Below are 18,694 nucleotides of genomic sequence, written 5' to 3'. Positions count from 1 at the left end.
CCTGTTCTGTTCGTTACTCAGGAACAGCAATAATGTTTCTGGGTCAATTTAACGCGGGGCATATTTAATTATCCAAAAGTGTCAGAACCTAAAAAAAATCCCAATAAACTTTTTTTTAAATCTCATTAACTCCATTACTAACCAGTTAAATCAATATTTAGTGCAATGGTGTTATTTAATTCTAACAGATTATGGTTTAATGAGGATAACTCACTTGTTTTGAATGAAAATTCATGTTAAAAGGGTGTGTTTGTCAGTGTGTGTATGAGTGAGGTGAAATATGTCACACAGTTGCAAAGAAACAACTAGTGTTTGACACTTCTGACCCCTTTTAGCCTCCACTTTGACTACAGGGTCAAATTGACCCACAAACAGTATATTTATAAACATGCGGGGAGGGGGGTTGCAAATATGTGAAATAAACCATTTTCATTTTATATGTTGGTATCACCTATTAAGCAAAGTAGAAAAGTTCTTGGATTTTTTAACTTAAGGGTCAATTTGACCTGCAATATAACAGGAGGGTTAAGTTATCTGCTTGTGTTCACACTTGATTCCTCACTGAGTAAATATGACACAGACATAGTATCTGTGTGTGTGTGTGTGTGTGTGTGTGTGTGCGTGCGTGCGTGTGTGTGTGTGTGTGTGTGTGTGTGTGTGTGTGTGTGTGTGTGTGTGTGTGTGTGTGTGTGTGTGTGTGTGTGTGTGTGTTAGTTTGTGCCGTACTTGTGTCCCAGGTATGTACTGTGCTGTGAAAGGACAGTGATAAGACACCTGTACTCCCCTGCAGTACAGATTATAACGAGGCAGGACAGCCGTATCAGGTTCTGTGCAGGCCACGTCTGTGTGAAGGCACAGTGTGTTTTTACCTGTTCTGTGAAACTCTGAGACGGAGAGGGGTGCTTATGTTTGTGTGTGGCAAAAGTTACACAGTAAGCAATTCATTCATAAGAGTGGGGGGTCACCTGGTGGGATGGGCTGGTTGATCTGTCCTTTGCACACAGGTCTGACATAAAGCTAGAGGCATAAGAACAAAGCAGAGATACATTTATATTTTTTATTAAATAAATCATCAAACACATTGTTTAATGTAGACAATGAACACTTTTTTCCTCAGGAACAATCTTGTTTGGTCTGTGTTTCTCACTTACACAAATATCTCCCCCTAATGGCCCAAGAATGAACAGACTTCCACTTTAAGTGTCTATAACGATTCACACATTACTTTAAAACTGAGTTTTATTAAATCTTCTCTCTCTCTCTATGTCTCTTTTTTGTCTTGCAGATATCATAATACTGGACTGCTGATGTTTCAAGAGCAACCTACGGCACTCAGACTGCCATAAAGCACAACGTCTCAAAAGCGTCCCAACATCAGCTTCAGGGCCACTCTGAAGCTAGAGTCCAATATCAAAACAATGACGAGAATATAATAACATGAGGCTGGGATCACTCACATTCATCCTGGGGGAAATACAGAAATTAAAAGGTCCTGGACTCTGGAAAAAAAGATCCTCCACCATCCGTATTTGCAGTTCAAATGGACACGGATCATCCCAGAAATACCTCCAAATTGTAATTTAGACTTACCAGAGTTTAGATTATTGATACGTAGGTTGAGTCAAATAGCAAAAAGAAAAAAAAGTAAGACACCCACACTTGTTTAGCACATACTCAGATATCAGGATATTGTAAATATTGTACAGAAAAAGAATAGGGACATTGATAAGAAATAAAACTATGACAGAATAATGTATATAGCCACTATACTCATATCTCTAGTGTGTTTAATAACCATGAGTGTCACATGCCCATCATTCCTTATTTCTTCTATGCCTGAAAAAAACTTAGCACAAAATTAACAAATAATCCCCATAAATGAAAAGGAAATATCAACATCAACATTGAACTAGACAAGAGGATACTGAATAAACAGCCAGAACTTTGGAAGATGTACTAAAATACCACGAAGAGCTGAAAACAGATACCCCAGAGTGTAAGCTTGTTTTTGGCTAGACAGGTCATTTTCTTGAATAAGACTTAAGAGTTTTAAATAGACAGAGAAAGAAAAAAAACCTTTGGAGATCCCTGAATTTATCGAAACATTCCCCTCCCATTGTAAACTACCACAGCAGAGCTGAACACAGCCTTCATTTATTTACAGTGTATATGAAACCCCTCCTCTACTGTATAAGTAGTGTGTTTTAGCCCCCATAGTGATGTGACATATCCAGTGGTTTGGCAGCTTTCTTGTACAGTCAGAGTACAATTATCTTTTATTCTCTTCATACCTAAATGGACGTCACCATGACCTGCTGCCCTTCCTCCAGCTGATCCCTTCTCCTACTCCTCCTCCTCCTCTTCCTCCTCTGTCCATCAGAGGGTCTGTATGCCCGCCGACCTCTCTGCAACCAGCCGCTCGCTCAGCTCCCACAGGCTCGAAGCGCTGCTCTGGTCCTGGGCCTGCATGGACGGCAGGCAGCGGAAGCAGTTGTTGAAGTACATGCCGCCTAACCCCTCAAGCTCCGGAGCGACAGCGCAGTACACCGTGGTGGCCGCCCCTTGTTGCTGTGGACAGACACAAACACACAGAAAGAGAGATATGAATTCAATCGTGAGACAACAAGACGGCATCAGCAGCCTGCAGGAGGAGACAAAACACGGAGAGCTCACACACAGACATTAGGACGTGTCCTGTCCTTAAAGAAAAAAAAAGAGAGAGGACAATATGCTCTGTCCTCTGTGAGACACATACATCTACAAACACATACACAAAGACACAGGTAGAATGAGACAGCAGGACAGTGTCAACAGGAAAAAAAGGACTTCAAGTGCTGTCTCCCTCCTCCCCCTGCAGCCCCTAATGACTGTGTCACAAGAACAGCCTAACCCCCCCAATGTACATATATTTATATACATATATTTATTTATTTATTTCCCTACCTGCTGTACAGGACCTCTGGCTATATGGGACCATGAGACTGATACAGATGTACAAACTCACAAAGGAGAAGGTGAGAACATGGAGAAGATAATAAAAGACACCAGCTCCTGTCTGTATGGTAATCCTCGTGGAGACCACAGCTTTTATGTACATGTGTAAAAGAGCAGGTTTTAATTTCATGGTTATAAAAATGTATATTTTCACATGATGTGTATAGGGGTTCAGCCAGGCTTTCAAAGTTGGGAAACATATTGGAAATGATGCAAGTACAATTCTGTACCTTAGTGTTTCAATTAGGTGTGGGTTGGTTAGAGATGTACAACATTTTCACAAACAATATCCAAACACTCACACCACAAGGCTTCCACCCTCGGCTCTTTCTCTGAAAGTTCTCTAATTTTTTTCGGCTAACTCAAATGTGAAGATCACTCAAGTCTCAACCCAGAAATTGACTCCGCTTCATGTCGTATCAAGCTGAGACGCGCTGTAAAAGTAACGTCACACTTATTTAGTCGCAAACTGCTAAGTTCTCTAATGCACCCTGTCCCATCAGTCAGTAATTAGCAGGGATATTCTTGGGGGAGGGAGAGTTCTGTGACATTTGAAATGAAAGTTGAAACTGCAGCAGAATAAACACGTCAGAGTGAATTACACACATAACCCAACTGCTCAAAGAGGGATCTTTCATGTTGTAGCTCCAACTAAAAGCTGCTGTGACAGCTTCCCTGCAAACTCCAGGGCTGGAGACGACTTCTATATGGCCACATGAAATGGCTTGCCGCTTTATCTCCCAATGAGAGGCACTGAGAGTGAGATGGGGGAGGAGGGAACACTGCTGTGAAGACTGAGGACTAATGTTCAGCACAGAGCACTGGCACACAGTGAGACAACCCCATATACGCAAACAAACATACAAAACATGCATAATGGAGCAACATTATATGCCAACTGTTTGAACAGCTTCATGAAGCAGCTGTGAGACCGGCACACATTAAGTGCAAAGATCCATTCAGATCTGAAGCACTCCAACTTTCACATGCAAGTACAAAAAAAATGCACAGAAATGCAAATCCAATGAATGCAACACACACACACACACACACACACACAGATACACACAAACCAGTTTCCAAGAAATATTTTCTCATCAACACACACACTTTCACACAACCCCCTCTAAGTAAACTTCCGCCAGGAGGAGCCCTGGTTGGTAGCAGCATCGCAGCAGCAGATTGAGTGTGTTTGAAGTGCAGTGTGATGATAGAGCGGGTAAACAGCAGATGAAAGGGCAGCATCTCTCTGTGTGCTGCTGTCTGTCTCACCTGCCAGCGGGGCGATAACTTCACCCGCATCACATGACGCCATATCAAAGACAGACAAATGCCAAGCAGTGTCTCTGAGTTGCAGGTTCACACGCGCTCAGTTTAACTCATCTCCCTCTGCTTAGGGCATCTGATCTAACTCGTCTGAAAGCTAAATGTCTTTTAACTCCACTGAAGATTTCAGTGCCTCTGACGCCCCCTTGAACTTGGCTGACTTTTACAGCAGTTTGTTTGTGTTCTGTTACCAAACACTGCTCCTGCTGTTGGTTGAAATATTGATAAATACTTTAATGTTCTGATCCACAGTCATGTAGCTTCCTTCTTAAGAAAGTCTCTTATATTTTTTATTCCCCTATTTATAATTTTGTCATAAAAATGTCAGTACGGCGGTTTCTCTGTGCAGTTAGCAGTGCAAGCAGCAGTACATTTCTGTGCGCACTATCTTATTGGTGTTTAGCTCATCCTCCTCACCACTTGACCTGTGACCTGTAGAGAAGATAAGGCTGATGAGATTAGGCATTAACATGCTCCACCACCCACCACGGCCGTCTATCATTGTGTGTGCGAGTATGCTTGCAGATAGGAGGCACATGGTGTGTGAGGTAGTAGAGAAGAGAACAAGAGGGGGTGTGTACCAACATAAATACTCTTACATTACACATAAACACACATACAGTATTCATATGTGCATGCCTGAACACGAGCATGTGTCTGCACACGAGCACGCCCAGATACGCACATATTAACATTCGGTCACTTAATCAAAATGCATCCAACACTAACAGCTGTTTCTAACTCATGTGAAACTGTAGATTTTGCCTGTAAATTTATCTGTCTACAAACTGATGGCTTTTGCTGTGTGTCGTTCTATCTTCTACGACTTAATGTGAATCATTACTTTGTGTACAGTAGTTTTCAGAGAAACATCTGTGCTGTTTTAAGAGCTGCTTTCTTCTTCCCAGACGGTATGACCACTTTGACTTGTCCAACAGCTTGACGTTACATGACTGGCTATATTCTCAGTAATAACAGATTAATAACATGCTGTAACACCATAGTGCAGGTTATTGCAGAGGTTTTGCAGAATGAAGAGACTATTATGACAAGATATATACATGTTTAGTTCTTCTGCCCCTGGCTGTGCAGCTAGCCTATTCTGAAAGCCAGCACATGGATCCACACCACGTTATATTTTTGGGGGTATTGACCCATCTCTGTATGAGCAAACACTTTAAAGCTCCTGTGAGGAATTTTGAATTCTAATGCCTTACATTTATATGACCAACAAAAGCATAAGAGACCATTGGTCATAGGCTGATTGTTACTATTTAACTATTTTCAACACTTGTAAAACGCTGCCGGGAAGAGGTGTCAGATAATGCCATTGACAGCATCCGACAGAACAGCTCTATAAGACTTATATTTTCCACAGCACAAATTTACAATGAGCGACATGTTTGACTGACAAAAGAAAGCAGCTTTGTCCAAAGGGGGACACAAACCAAAAGTTCCTCACAGGAGCTTTAAGAATTCAATTAATTAAGCTACTAGTTTTATCAATCTTTAGATCTTATGATTTTAAAGAGTTTCTACTTGTACCCTGTCATTAATGACCACAGTCAGCATACAGAGACTCGAAAGACTCCGTTGACAACTTGAAAATTGTCCTCTTCTTTTTTAAAGTTAATCAGCTCTGCTACTAATAGGGATGTTGGGAGGGGAGAACATGGACAGATGTGAAGTATGTAAGCAATCCTAAATCTAATATGACCTTCATGCTAATAACAAAAGGATGACAGCATCACAGCAATATGACAAACCAAAGGTATGGGACAGCATCAAGGGAGAGCACACTGTCTTCTCTGTATATCAGCTTTGTGAGTTTTAGAAAATACACCCAAATGCTGAAGAAACACCCTGCAATAAGCAACAATGAGCCTGCACCAAGCCTGGGATCCTCAAACTACGGCTCTGGAACTGCTCTGGGATCAGATCCAAGTCTTCCAATCTCAGTATCGACTCAATACCCAAGAACCTCATGGGCTTGCAATAGAAATTTCCTTGTATAGTGTTACGCAATAATCAGTTGTTGAAAACTCCTTATTGAGCGTATTCAAAAGCAAAAAGGGGAAGTGGGGAGATGTGATGTTGAATTAACAGTAATGTTTCTTTGCCGTGTTTTTGTTCTGTGTCTTCATCTTTCAAGTTGTACTCAGCCGTATGAGCTATCTCTGACCCTATGCATGTGACCTTTGATCCCTTGCATCTGTAGTTATGACATTGACCTCTCCCTCTGACCTGGATGTAAATAAACCCAGTACTGTAGAGCAGTCTGTTTTTGGCCCCTTTCCCTGTACATACAAACCCTGTAAATACAAACAGCTATGCATGCTGAAAACCTAGCAATTCTTTCAGGTACTTTTATAATCCCCAGATTCTCATATGGCATGTGCTGAAAACATGAATAATTTAAAAAAGTAGAAAAAAACAAAAGATTAAAAATAAAATAAAAAAAAGTTTAAAATAAATGGGTTGGTAATATTGTCAGGCAATATCCTCTCTTGGACAGTGTGTGTAGAGTCTTCCTGTTTTCTTACTCCTGTGGGTGGTTCTCTTCCTTTGCCTGTCCTTCTGTGTTTCTGCTCACCATCTGTGTCACTTGTTGTCGGTTGGCATTTGTACAGCAGCGAGGGTTGAGGCAGAGCAAGAAAAGAGAGGAGGGGAGCGTTTACCAGCTGACCTCTGTGATGGCACTCCAGAGCAGCAGCGGCAGTGCTAAATGTTGGCAAAGCTATTAATGCCCGGAACACTATTTGAGAAGTCCAGTTCCTGGCATGAACCACACATCATTACAGCATATGTCCAAGCTTGTAATGTGAGAGCCCTCTGGATATAACGTAGGTCATGGAAACAGTTTTGTTTGGAACTGATATTTTTTTCTGTAATTTCTGCCAGCCTATACTTCAAGTTTGGCGAGCTGTCATTCACAGTTTTATAAGGTTATCATGGGCTGACAGTTTCTTGCAAATACTATCTGACCCTGTTATAGACACATTTAAGAAAACTGACTTCTCAACGTTAGATTTTTTCTTTCCTCTTCTATGTGGAACTAGTTTTCAACAGTCCAATGTAACAAGGCTACAGCATGCTTTTTGAAAGTATTTCCTGGCTTGTAGCTGCAGTAAAAGGATCAGGAGGAGTGCAGCAGTTTTTGCCTCAGCCCTCTGCCCATCCTTGTGGACTAGCTATCCCCAAAGAGGGAATCCAAAGGGATTGTGATTTTGTTCTTTTTTTCAGCCTGTGATGTTTAAAATAGATGGAGGTGTCTGATTTTTAATCTGTGCTAAAGATATTTTACATTTAATAAATAACCATTGAAATTGAAAAAACAGATGTGTGTGTGCAGTTTATGTGTGTACTTGTGCGTGAGTGCAGACCCATCTTTGCCCTCGGCTGAGCTGACGGCTCAGCTAAGCGTGCTTGTCCCAGCTGAAGAGGGAATCCTGGGTAACACAGTCTCCTCGGATAAACAAGCGGTACCTCCATACAGCTTGACCACTCATCCAGAAGGAGAGGAGATTAGCACCTCAAACACCCAGCACACACTTCAGAAAGAAACCTGACACTCAGCGCGTCACTCTGCGGTGACCTCTGTCACCCTGACCGAGGCAGAAAAATAATGTACAGATTCACTCATACACATCCAAAGCCTATCTGTGAGTGGGATCATGTCCATAATCGGACTGAGAGCCTGTTGAGACCCCCAGAGAATCTCCTCATCACAGCTCTCCCCAGTGATTAGTCTCCCACCGGTCATCGGTATGGACTAAACTCTATTTCATACCGTCCATTAGCCCACAGGCCGAGGGCTAATACTCACCTACGGGCAGTGGGCTCCCCTGGGGGGCATTAAGGACAGGATGGAGGGACCAGTCTACCTCCCTCCTTCTCTTTCCGCTTCTTCAACACAGCTCGATCTCTCTAACATGCACCCCCCTCCTGCTTTTCCCTCGGCTCCCCTCTTTTCCATCAACCATCTGCAGCCCCCCGCCTTCACATCTTACAGACCTGGGCATACAGAGGTTCTGTTACTGGAGTCTCATGGGTAAACGATTAGAGTAGGACCTTTTGCAGGTAAATGGATCTCTTTCCCTGGGGTTTCCGATCACTGGCAATCGTTTTTATTTCTAAGCCAGCAGAGTGATGTAGCAGAAGATGAGTGGACAGAGGGAGAAAGAAGAGGAGGGATAAACTATGTAGGAGTGACAGGAACACAATGCAAAGCAGAGCAAAACCCCCCCTGAACTATTTCTCTCTTTACCCCTTTTGCGCCAGATAAGATCAACCAAGTGTCAGTCATCAGCAGCCTCCTGTCACACTGTGATTGTTCATCTATTGTGTGTGTGTGTGTGTGTGTGTGTGTGTGTGTGCGTGTGCGTGCGTGCGTACGTGCGTGCGTGTGTGTGTAAATGATGTGAAGTCCAATGCGACAGTGCTGCATACATTCAGCGCCTCCATATTCCACTGAACAATAGAGAAGGAACAAGAAGGAGGAAATGCAAAGGACAAGAGGGAGGGGAGGGGGGGATATAAAGATGAGGGGAAGAATGAGGAGAGAAGACAAGGAAACAAAAGAGAGAAGTAGGTGAGGGAGCTAGGACGCAAGGCATCCAAGGGGAAAACGATGAGGGATCAGAAGGACTTGCGCAATGACTGTGAAACTATCTCATTTTTATCCGGCGAGAGGACTTCCGAAGTGATCCGCACAACCTAATTATTTTCCCCTAATAAAAGCAACATATGCTAAGACAATAAAAGGCCTTATTGGACACCTATTCATTAAAGAGGAGCAGTAAAAGGAGCAGGACTCTGGCACAGGGATTAGCTTTTAAAAGGGTCTTTCTCTGGCTGGAAATGGCCTTAGTCTTCCTTCAGCACGCCCGTATGGGTGCAGAGCCCACCATAAAAAGATCTGAATTATACATGAAGAGGCCTGGCTGCTTTATTAGCTGTGATCGGCTTTTTCACTCTCACCTGAGTGCATCTATGAACTATGCCTCAAAGTTTGAACTGAATCCGTGTTGAATCTCACCTTCTGTGCTTCAACACCACACGCCTCGCAGTTATTTAGCAAAGAAAATACTCACATGTAAAGTACATATTGGTTAGGACAAGCATTCAGCAGCAGCAAGATAACCCATAATTCTCAAAAGTTGGTTGAGTTAGTAACACCTGGTTGGAATAAGGCCTGCTGGTGACACACGTCTGACAGTTTGACACAGCCAAGTCATTATTCCATATGGTCAATGTACTGTGAGTGTCACTATGTTTCTATTATGAGCAGAGTGATGCTGTCTGTGTGTCGCTATGTGAGTGTGTGATGAGCTGGTGTAATAGGGCCACACACAGGTGTGTGTATGCTCACCTTCTCACTGATGCACCAGCTAATTGGTCTCCTGCGGCAACCTGACACACACTCACTTTCTCACACATGCACATGCAGAGTTTTCAAGTGCAACTCACACACAATGTAGTGTCCCATAGTCATATTCCTGTGTATATAAAGTCTGCAAATAAGCACATATGTGCAAACACAAGCATGCATGCGCCTACATGCAGCCCGCAGAGTGCGTTTCCAAATGAACTCATTATCACAGTGCTGACTCCATGAGACGAATGACACCTGAACAGACTGCTCAGGCTGTGCACACACCCACTGTAATTTAAAGGGTATGAAAAAACAATGACCAAAAAGGAGTATTTTATAGGACTTGCTGAAAGGAAAATTTAAGCTTCAGATCTATCTTATTTAGAGTTTTCACAGTGCTAATAAGGATCTAGCATTTTGTTATGCTTTACACTGTAAAAGTTACAGAGACAACAATGGAAAATGTAACATTATGACTGGGAACAAGGCTGAATCTTTTAAAAACAGGAGTACATTTTAAAGCTATCATATAATGCAAAAAGGCAACTACTGTATATTTTTAGTTCAACACAGTAAAATGTGTGAAGAAGTAGTCAAGTGAATGAACAAAGTGAGCTCCAAGTTCAAATGAAAATGTTTTTCTTCATAGTCTCTCTCTTATCCATCTTTTCCTAGCAGCTAAACGACTCTGGATCCTTTATAAACTCATCCCTCTTTCAGGTTGAAGTAGAGAGTAAAAAGAGTGTGTTCGTGTCTTGCTCATTTATCTGTCCCTGTTACCCATTCTCCTGCCTGCCCCTCCTCCTCCCCTCGTGCTGGAGGTCGACAGAGGGATGTTCTGTTTTAAATAAGAAGGCAGCACTGGCCCATTAAACTCTGATAGTAATGATATTAATTTGGCAGGAACGTGTCATTTTCACAAGAGAGCGACTAGCTGAACTGTCATTACGCACACACTTACACACATGCACAAGAGAAGCAGTCTGTCTCATTCACACCGTCGCTCACACACATACTCATACAAACATGTACTCTCTCTCTCTCTTCCTCACACTCTCTCTCACACATACACACACATACACAAAGCAGGAGCATGTCACAGGAGAGCAGCTAGCGGTAACATTATGAGAGACTTGGAAAGATCTGTTAATGGGATAGATTAGCGTGCCCTTGGTCACAGCGGCTACAGTGGAGTGACTGGAGCTGTGACTTATATCCATGTCTCACCTTTTCATTCCTTACTGCACTTTCCCCTCCTTCTCCTCCTCCTCTGACCCCCTCTCTCTCTCTCTCTCTCTCTCTCTCTCTCTCTCTCTCTCTCTCTCTCTCTCTCTCTCTCTATTTGCTTTACCCCCTCAGAAGTAAATTTGCCATTGTATTGAAAGAAAGAAAGAAAGAAAGAAAGAAAGAAAGAAAGAAAGAAAGAAAGAAAGAAAGAAAGAAAGAAAGAAAGAAAGAAAGAAAGAAAGAAAGAAAGAAAGAAAGAAAGAAAGAAAGAAAGAAAGAAAGAAAGAAAGAAAGAAAGAAAAGCACTGACACAGGATCAGAATTGTATTTCATTATGGATTGTTAATGGAGCCTAATGAGCACAGAGGACCTTTCTTATCGCTATGGGAACATAGGGAAAAGAAACACAGCACTTGTGATATTCTGAATGAAAGGATGTCTGGAAAAACCCAACGGTGAAAATCCAAGAGATAAATATGAGTTGGGTTACAGTACTGAATGGGTTACAGTGCATGCATGTGGTAGTATGTGTTTTTGAGTGTGTGAAAATGGCAAAGAGGGGAAAAGGTAGCAAGATACATGGCGCTGGAATTCAGAAACTTTGCATTAAGTTTTGGCTGTCAAATGATATGGTTTTTTTTTATGACAGTCAGACGCTGAATTTCAATGGTTAAATGAGTGAATCTTATTTTTAATTACAGTATATGTTTGTATTTTCAGTTTGTATTAACAACGCAGAGCAATTCTCATCACTGCCTTGATTTGGGAAGTAAATAAATGCAACTAAATGTACTTTTTAATCTTCACTTATAAATTCATTGTTGTGTGTTGAGTTAACACTCAACGAAGGGTCAGTCTGTAGGGACTTGGCTTGGGAACCAGAGGGTTGCCTGTTCAGGTCCCAGTACAGACCAAAGAATGTGTTTTTGGGTTAGGGTTAGGCTGATTAGTGTAGAGGTGCTATAGTTCACTTCCTGGCCGCTGCCAAGGTGCCCTTGAGCAATGCACTAAACCCCCAAATGCTAAGTTTTGCACCTTCTTCTTCGTCTTCTTCTTCTTCTTCTTCTTCTTCTTCTTCTTCTTCAAACCATCTATGTTTATTTTCTGTTCATGTCATTGTTTGTTTGGTGTAATTTGAAGAAGTCAGTCTGATCTATAAGTCTGTGAGATTCATAACATCTAGTCCGTGTAATTTGCTAAAGACACAGACACACCCTGTCTTTCTGGTACACAAACACACACACAGGTCATGTGAGCATGCTCATATACATTCCAACAAAGGCTGATGCTGGAGCAGAAAAAAAACTACAGAGAGGTATTTGCGTCTACATTGTCTGGTGTAAGAAGAAATGGAGTGCATTTATATATTTGTATTGGTATGCTGATCCATGTGTGTATGTGCGTCCCAATACACCCAATATGAGACTGTGTGTGAGTGTGTTAAGGTGTGTGTGTGTGTGTCCAAGCTGACCCCATCTCAGCACTCCTGACCGGTTGAATGCAGGCTGCATAAATTAGTGCTGATGCTCTGCGATGTAATTATGCTGCTGTCAGGACGGCCCCTCTACTCAAATTCATTTTAATAAAGTTGGTCTCCAAGGTTACTGACCAGGGGTCACCTTTGGTGTCAGCCCCTATGGATCGCGCCCACGGAACATTCTGAAAGTCTGCGGTCAGAGTACGGTAACACCTTAACACGACAGCCTGAACCCACACAACACAACACAACATAAAATCACACTTACACACCTCCCACTGACTCACTCAGGATGGAGAGAGGCAAGTGGCAGAAAGTAGGATGAAGGGAGGAAGAACAGTAGAAATTTAAGGTAGTAAACTCAAAATCTGAAGGAGTTTTTGAAGGAGAGTCTTAGTGGTAGAAAACAGAGGAGGAAGAAGAAGGAGATTTATTCATAGCTTAAAATAAAAAAGGTGGGGGCATGAAAGGAAAGGAATACAAAATGAGAAGAAAAGAGTAAAAAGAGAGGGGGTAGTTAAGGGCAAAGGGACAAGGAGAGGGCGAGGGAGAGTCTCTCTTGGGCAGATGGCGGGGTGTATTCTCATTTGTCCTGCTACAGTGTGTGTGTGCTAACACTAACCTCCAGGGCAGAGCTGCAGCACAGAACACGCTCTCAATTAGCCAATAACACAGACCTGCACACAGCTGAGAGAGGAATCACACACAGCTCTGTGTCTACACAACAAACACTTACAGAGTCAGTGGACATTGCTCCAATACCAGCTGGATGAATACATTTTCATATAAATTAACTATAAAAAAAAAGTTTCAAAATCTAAATCACTTCAGAAGAAGAAGTTATATTACTTTTAGATCCAGTCAGAGATTGAGACAGGTAGGCCAACTGCTGAAAGGAACTTGGGAACTTAGTGTATTTCATTTTCTGTATGGTCAGGTATAAAAAGGAAATACTGTTTTACAAGTGTAAAAAACAAGTATGTTCTTCATTAAAGAACAAACTGATAAATACCTAGCCTCTTAAGTCGAATCAATTATGGCTACACAATAAAATTGTTGTTGTAATTTTTCACAATTTTTAAATATGTTATATTTGATCCAACATTATCATTTTCACTGTTCTTTTAAATGATCTTTTAACCCTCCTTTTATGAGAATCAGAATCAGAATCAGAATCAGCTTTATTCGCCAAGTATGCTTGAACACACAAGGAATTTGACTTTGGTAAACTGTGCTCTCTTTGTACAAGGCAGAATAGGAATAAGAATAAGAACTAAGAACTACAATAAAAAATAAAATGAAAATATAATAACAATAACCTTAGCTATAAATACAAAGAAACAACAAATAGGCTTGACTAATATGTACAGGCTAAAATAATATGATAAAGTGCAGTGGTGAGTTGCAGAGGTAGTTTTACATTATAAAATAGTAGTTAAATAATACAAAAAATAGAAATATGGAATTCTGCTTGAGAATTGTTGCATTGTATATCTACATGTATATTTACAGAGAGTATTTATCTGACAGGTATGACACTGTTATGGTTTAGTGTTCATCAGAGTGACAGCCTGGGGGAAGAAACTGTTCTTATGGCGGGTTGTTTTGGCGCACAGTGATCTGTAGCGCCTGCCGGAGGGGAGGAGTTTGAAGAATTTGTGTCCAGGGTGTGAGGGGTCAGCGGTAATGCTCCCTGCCCGTTTCCTGGCCCGGGACCGGTACAAGTCCTGGATGGGGGGCAGGTCGACACCGATGATTTTCTCTGCAGTCCTTATAGTCCGCTGCAGTCTGTGTTTGTCTAGTTTGGTTGCAGAGCCAAACCAGACAGTGATGGAGGTACACAGAACAGACTGGATGATGGAGGTGTAGAACATGATCAGCAGCTCCTGAGGCAGGTTGAACTTCCTGAGCTGACGCAGGAAGTACATCCTCTGCTGGGCCTTTTTTCTGATTGTGTCTATGTGGGAGGTCCACCTCAGGTCCCGGGAAATAGTGGATCCCAGGAACCTGAAAGAGTCCACAGTAGACACAGTGCTGTTCAGGATGGTGAGGGGGGGGAGTGGGGGGGGGCTTCTCCTGAAGTCCACTGTCATCTCTACCGTCTTGAGCGGGTTCAGCTCCAGATGGTTCTGACTACACCAGAGGGCCAGCTGTTCCACCTCCTGTCTGTAAGCAGACTCGTCTCCGTCCTGGATGAGACCGATGACGGTGGTGTCGTCTGCAAACTTCAGGAGTTTCACCGAGGGGTCCCCTGAGGTGCAGTCATTGGTGTAGAGGGAGAAGAGCAGTGGGGAGAGAACACATCCCTGTGGGGCGCCAGTGCTGATGGTCCGGGTGCTGGATTTGATGCTCCCCAGCCTCACCTGCTGTCTCCTGTCCGTCAGGAAGTTGGTGATCCACTGACAGATGGAGGCCGGCACTGTGAGCTGGGTGAGTTTCTGGTGCAGGATGTCTGGTATGATGGTATTGAACGCAGAGCTGAAGTCCACAAACAGGATCCTAGCGTAGGTCCTGGGGGAGTCCAGGTGATGCAGGATGTAGTTCAGACCCATATTGACTGCGTCCTCCACCGACCTGTTTGCCCGATAGGCAAACTGCAGGGGGTCCAGCAGGGGGCCTGTGATGTCTTTCAGGTGGCTCAACACTAGTCTCTCGAAGGACTTCATGACCACAGACGTCAGGGCGACGGGCCTGTAGTCATTGAGTCCTGTGATGGTGGGTTTCTTTGGGACTGGGATGATGGTGGAGCTTTTGAAGCATGAGGGCACTTCACACAGCTCCAGCGATGTGTTGAAGATCTTTGTGAAGATGGGGGCCAGCTGCTCAGCACAGACTCTCAGGCAGGAGGGGGACACGCCGTCTGGTCCTGGAGCCTTCTTGGTCTTTTGTCTCTGGAAGAGCTGGATTACCTCATCTTCACAGATCGTCAGCGCAGGTGGGGGGTCAGAGGGGGGTGGGGAGGGGCTTGTGGGGGGGCCAGGTAAATCAGAGTGTTCGGGTGTGGGGTGTGAAAACCTGCAGTAGAAGCTGTTCAGGTCGTCAGCTAGTCTTTTGTTACCTTCAGGGTGGGGGGAGGGTCTCCTGTAGCTTGTAACTTCACGCAGGCCTCTCCAAACTTCTGAGGGGTCGTTGGCAGAGAAGCTCTGTTTTAACTTCTCAGTGTAGCTCCTCTTAGCTACCTTGATCCCTCTCGTCAGTTTGTTTCTGGCCTGCTTGAACAGGTCCCGGTCCCCACTCCTGTAGGCCTCTTCTTTGGCCTGACGCAGCTTCCTCAGTTGAGGTGTGAACCAGGGCTTATTGTTGTTGTATGTGCAGAAGGTCCTGGTCTGCACACACATGTCCTCACAGAAGTTGATGTATGAAGTCACAGTGTCAGTGAGTTCATTGAGGTTTCCTGATGCAGCTTCAAAAACACTCCAATCAGTGCAATCAAAGCAGGCTTGTAACTCCTGCTTTGACTCCTCCGTCCACTTCTTCACAGTCCTAACTACAGGCTTAGCCGTTTTTAACTTCTGCCTGTAGGTCGGGATGAGATGAATTATGTTTGTTTCTCTGGAACAGCAATAATGGTCCTGGGTCCATTTGACCCGTGGCATATTCGATTATCCAAAAGTGTCAGAACCCCAAAAAATCCTGATACACATTTTTTTTAAATCAAACTTTTAACTCCATTACTAACCATTTGAATCAATATTTAGTCCATTGGTGTTCTTTAATTCTCACAGATCATGGTTCAATGAGAATAACTCACTCGTTTTTCATTAAAAGTCATGTTAAATATTTATTTCAATGTACTTTGGAAAGCCCTAAATATAAATACAATAGTTTTACATGACATATAATTTTGTTTATTTTATTTTACATTTCGATTTTTTTTTTTAATGATGTGATGTTAATAAATGAACATGACACCTCTTCTGTCACATGCTACCCAGATTTCTATGCTGCATTTAGCTGGTTTGGAAGGCATATATTGCCTTAAATAGACTTTAAAAAGGGTCAATTTGACCTTCAAGATCATTTAAAACGTTTTGTAAAGTAAGCTCTGTGTTTTTAATTGACAAATACAACCTCAACTTGTAACGCAGTTTTGAAGAAAATGGCCAAGAACTAAGGGCATACAGGTTTTTTTTGTCTATCTTTAATATTAACACTTGGGTACACAACTTTTTAAAGGAAAATCTGTAAAAAAATAAGCAAATTTTTTGAAATATCTAACCAGAAGAGTGAAAAGTATTCTATCTCAACAAGTCTACAAGTGAGCTTCAGGAAGAGTAGTATGGTGCAGCACTTTTGAAAGTTTTAACTGTATCCAGCTACCTCTTTCTGTCTTTCTTGTGCAACCAGCTTGCTGGCTTTAGTTGGAGGAAGATTTTGCTAATACGCAGTGAAGGTAGGCAGGTATACAGCGGGAAAGCCATCTATCCAATCATTTCATTTTACATAAATCAAAGGATAAGATGGACTTAATTGCTAAGCCTATTACAATCCTAATATCAAGTAAAAGTTTTTCTAAGTCACTGAGCTATCCTCGTCATATTCAGTCATTGTCCACCTGTCTTTTATTATCACTTTTTACCTCCCAATAATTTGAATTTATATTTTTCCAATATTTAAATTTCAGTTGGAATGACTCAAACTCTTTCCCTGCAGTCTTTGGACTGCTATCCCTCGGTGTGAGACAGTGTTTAGCCCAGCTGTGTGGGCCGGGGTGACTTTGACTGCCTGTGTAATAGTTACAGCCGCACGCTTTGTTAGCTGCAGGTAATTTATAGTTGAACTCATCTGATAGTCTGGTACGATCGACTGCTCCGACCGTCTTTACCAGCTGAACCCAAAGACACAGAGGAAGACTCTATTTGCAGAGGGAAGGTAGGAAAGAGACAGAGGGGACGATATAGTGTAAAACTGTAGCTACAGGAAGGAATAATCTAGATTTTGAATATACGATGAAGAGAAATCATAAAGGAAAGAATTAGAGTGACAAAAGCTCACAGAGGAATGAGTGATGCGGATGAAAGGCACAAAAGGGTGAGAGAAATCCCAGAGTTGCAGAGCAGTTAAGTTCCCAGCATCTCTCCTGAGGTGTGCTGAGAATTAGATTGCATTAAAAGACTGACAGTCCATTCATCTGGACCAAACCAAGAAGGAACATTTAGTTAATTGAATGATTAATAAATTCAGCTCAGTCACACTATTTCACTCTGGGGTTGGCTTTGGAGAAAAATGTCTGCCCAATGGGAGACATCATATATCACTTGTTTGAAGCCCTTTGCCTAAGAACCTGAACTAATCCAGCTGTGTGTACAAAGAAAGGGAGATACAGCAGCAGGGAGTTGTTTCACCTTATGCCTCATCTGTCCTTCTCTCTGTTTCATCAGGATAAGATTGTGTTTCTGCAAGTTTTTTGTTGCTGGCTCATCATCACCTCTGTTTAAGAGTCACGAGTCCTTCAGCTCCAGCGAAAGTGCAACCAGAGAGGCAACCAACATCTGTTTTTCTAATACAAACAGGCATAGAAGTTTCGCCCTCTTTCCTTCCTCTAATAAAGACAGACACAGACCCTTCCTCTACATATCCATTTCCTTCACCCCCTCCCCTAATCCAGTTTAGCAGGAACATCCTCACCCTCCTCTCTCCTCCCTTGTACCTCTCTTCTCCATGATCGGCTACTCTAATCCGGTCTGTCAGGCCAACCAGGTCCCTGACTGCTGTTCTCCTTTCATCTCCCACCTTCAAACAGAATGAGGATGCTTTCATAACGCTGGGTGAGTGACAGTTGGGGGAGTCAGGTGTAGACAGGCCCGTGATGTGGACGGGCACTTTGTCCTGTTTAAATACACTAATGCAGGATAAGAGGCCTGTCACAGGGACAGGTGGAGATGGGACAGGACAGAAGACACAGACATGATTTTATGAATGCAGAGAGAGGAGTGTGCAATGTGTTACATCAGACAGGAGATGTTGGAGGGCAAAAGAGCCTCAAGATTTCACTCTTCACACATGGACTGTTTAGACACTGAGTATAACAATGCGGCAGAAATGTAAATATCAAGTTTTTTTTTTTACCTTAACAGAACACAAAAACACTGCTAAGTTAACCACAGAACACCTGACTAATGTTTGCAAACATGGGAGTCCAACAACTGTGTTATTCTTAGGTGGAACACTCCAATTTCAGTGTTAAATAAACACACAAATCACTGGTGAATGCGCACAAACTCACACAGTCATCTGAATCACAGCAAACACATCCAGTAGGCAGCCTTTTGGATGGATCGCACCTGCATACAGGA

The 18,694-nt window shown here is 42.7% G+C and overlaps 1 protein-coding gene across 1 annotated transcript in view; it reads right to left on the bottom strand.

Annotated features, from left to right (window-relative positions):
- Nucleotides 1-1,043: 1,043 nt before the first annotated feature.
- Nucleotides 1,044-18,694, bottom strand: part of wwox (WW domain containing oxidoreductase) — a 152,883-nt gene continuing 135,232 nt past the window's right edge. Inside the window, 1 exon segment of the mRNA XM_034686547.1 lies at nucleotides 1,044-2,568. Coding sequence (XP_034542438.1) covers nucleotides 2,377-2,568 — 192 coding nt within the window. The 3' untranslated portion in view covers nucleotides 1,044-2,376.

This window comes from Notolabrus celidotus, chromosome 6 (genome assembly GCF_009762535.1).
Source record: "Notolabrus celidotus isolate fNotCel1 chromosome 6, fNotCel1.pri, whole genome shotgun sequence".
Lineage (NCBI taxonomy): Eukaryota > Metazoa > Chordata > Actinopteri > Labriformes > Labridae > Notolabrus > Notolabrus celidotus.
This window is presented reverse-complemented; position numbering and strand designations above follow the sequence as displayed.